The sequence below is a fragment of the Oxyura jamaicensis genome, chromosome 2 (assembly GCF_011077185.1).
Source record: "Oxyura jamaicensis isolate SHBP4307 breed ruddy duck chromosome 2, BPBGC_Ojam_1.0, whole genome shotgun sequence".
NCBI lineage: Eukaryota > Metazoa > Chordata > Aves > Anseriformes > Anatidae > Oxyura > Oxyura jamaicensis.
The window spans coordinates 2,639,414-2,641,834 of record NC_048894.1 but is presented as its reverse complement, the minus strand read 5'-3'; the positions used below and the strand labels follow the sequence as shown (position 1 = coordinate 2,641,834).

The 2,421-nt window shown below is 45.8% G+C and overlaps 1 protein-coding gene across 1 annotated transcript in view; it reads right to left on the bottom strand.

The window, feature by feature from the left end:
* WNT3A (Wnt family member 3A) overlaps nt 1-2,094 on the bottom strand; it is a 101,003-nt gene extending 98,909 nt beyond the window's left edge. Inside the window, exon 1 of the mRNA XM_035319678.1 lies at nt 2,038-2,094. Within this exon, the coding sequence (XP_035175569.1) occupies nt 2,038-2,094 (57 nt within the window). The remainder of the gene's footprint in view (nt 1-2,037) is intronic.
* Nucleotides 2,095-2,421: the final 327 nt, after the last annotated feature.

Here is a 2,421-nt window from a genome sequence, read left to right as displayed (position 1 = left end):
TTATTTTATTTTATTTTATTTTATTTTATTTTATTTTATTTTATTTTTATTTTATTTATTTTTTTATTTTTATTTTATTTAGTTTTTTATTTTATTTTATTTTATTATTTCATTTCATTTCATTTCATTATTTCATTTTATTTATTTTATTTTATTTATTGCATTGCATTGCATATGCATTTGCTGTTACACCTCCTCTCCTTTTGTAATGAGCAGAAATCTGTAATCCGTTTTGGTATTGGGATAAATTATTGGCTGTCATCTTCCCTCGGTATCTTGCAGTGCTGACTTCCACTGGTGAAAAAAATCCCCTTACTGTCTTCAGAAATGTAGGTTCATTTTACAGGGTGTCTGCATCAGCACTGCAAGCTTTTAGCCAATGATTCCCAAACTGTGAGCCATAACCACGTCCTGAATGTGCCTATAATGCGGGATTTATGGAGGGAAAGAAGGGTCACCGGTGAAATACTCTGCTCAAACCTTGTAAGGCAAGGACCGAGGGATTCCCAGCGTGGTTTTTGGCCAGCACCAGCCATTGGGATGCTGACCCAAATTTGCTCTTAGCCTCTGAAGGAGCTTCACTGCCTCGCTGAGTAGGTTTGAGTAGGATTTCCCGGTGGGCTGCCAGTCATCGTCCGTCTCCGCACCCCACTGAAATGTCCTCGCTGAGAAGGGTTTCTCCAAGTTGCTGTGATTTCTTCTCGCCCTCAGATGCCCCTCAGAGCTCAAGATTCGCCAAATGTAAACAGTCACTGCCATCTAGTGACCACGAGGGAGCTCACAGTGTCTGGAAATCTGGCTTCTTCAGGGTCAGTTACATGGGATGTGGGAACAGAGGAGACCATTCAGCCTCAAAGACCCTAATTCTAGGTACCTTAGGGATGCACCTGGAGCAAGTGTTTCACTGTCCATTGGTTTGCCTTTTCCTGGGCGGGTAGGAAGGGAATAGGAGCTTCACTGAAGCATCCTTAATAGGCACAGTCTATAAGGGTTTGGATTAGTTGCCCAGATCCTCAGGAAGAGCTGGGCTGAGCTTCAACTCTTCACATTCTGGTGACAGAACATACGAGCACATCTGAATGACCCCTGCAAGACCCTCTGTAGGAAGCAATGTACATCTCTGAACTGAGATTTGTCTCACTGCTTGTAGTTTGCCACCGGGTGACCGAATCATGCCCTGGACTCCAGCAGCAGCACGGACTCGCTCTCTACCAATGCTCAGAAATAAGTCTGGGTGCTTACACAGTCGATATCTGCACCCAGCTGGAGGTATCTTATCCAAAGAGAGGGTGTTTTATTGGATGTTCAGCTCCTAGAGTTGTCCTTGAGCTATGGGTGAGTCACATGGGTTGCATCCAATGGTTTCAATTAGTAGACTGTTAAAGTCATTACATTAATTGACAGCTCTGACTTCTGCAGCGTAAGCAGGACCCACTGCTAGGAAGGACTGCGATTTGAAGGGGCTGTTTCCCAGCTGTTCATCCTCATCATCCCATGAGATGAGTTCCTTTAGGATGGCCCCAAGTCACTTCCCAGAACCAAATTTCTGTCTCGTTCTCAAAACCCCTTGGGACACTGGGTTAACAAAATAGGACCAAAATTACTACCACTTCCTGGCTCATTTATGGTGAAATATGAAGTGAGTCTGTGTTAATCTCTCTCCATTGCATTATCCCTAAGAAGCCAAAAACTGAGCTAGTATCTCATGATATAACCACATAAAACTGCACAGATGAGGAAAAGGGGTGGATTTCCAGCTCTTCTGGGCAGGGACAAGCTTTTATTCTACACAAATTAACTTTAAAAGCCGGTGTCCTGCATTGACTGTCAGGCAATGCCCAGGCTGTGTGCTGGGAAAGGTCCCATCTGCCAGAAGATGGCACTGCTTCTCCATGGAGCACCGGGTTGGAACAGGTGCATCACCCCCGTCCCGGCAGCTTGTGCTCCTCAGCTTGGGGTAAAGCCCTTCCTCAAGGTGTTCCTGGGGAGCTTGTGGGTTGCTGCTTGTTGGGAACGTAAGTGTAGCTTTGTCCCCACCTGGCTGGAGCCCAGGTTCTGGAGATCCACATCTCCAGCATAACAAATACCTTGCATCCCGGATTCCCTCTTTGCAGATGCAGTCTTGAATCTAGACAGACTAAAGGACAATTACTCTGGGGTGAGCATGGGAAAAGCAGGAGACTAAGGACTGTTATCCCGTGATAGCTGAGCGTTTCAGTTTGGTTTAATGGTCTCTGTGCTTGGGATCTGTTCTGTGGCCAATAGATGGGGCCATTTCCACACCTACCATCTTCAGTTCCACCAGAGAAGGTTCTCCCAATACTCACAGATGTGGTTCCTGGGTGCTTGGCGTGAAGGCTTCCCATATATGTGGCTGAGAAACACTGTCATGGGGGAAGGTCTGTGCCTGGGTGAAGGATG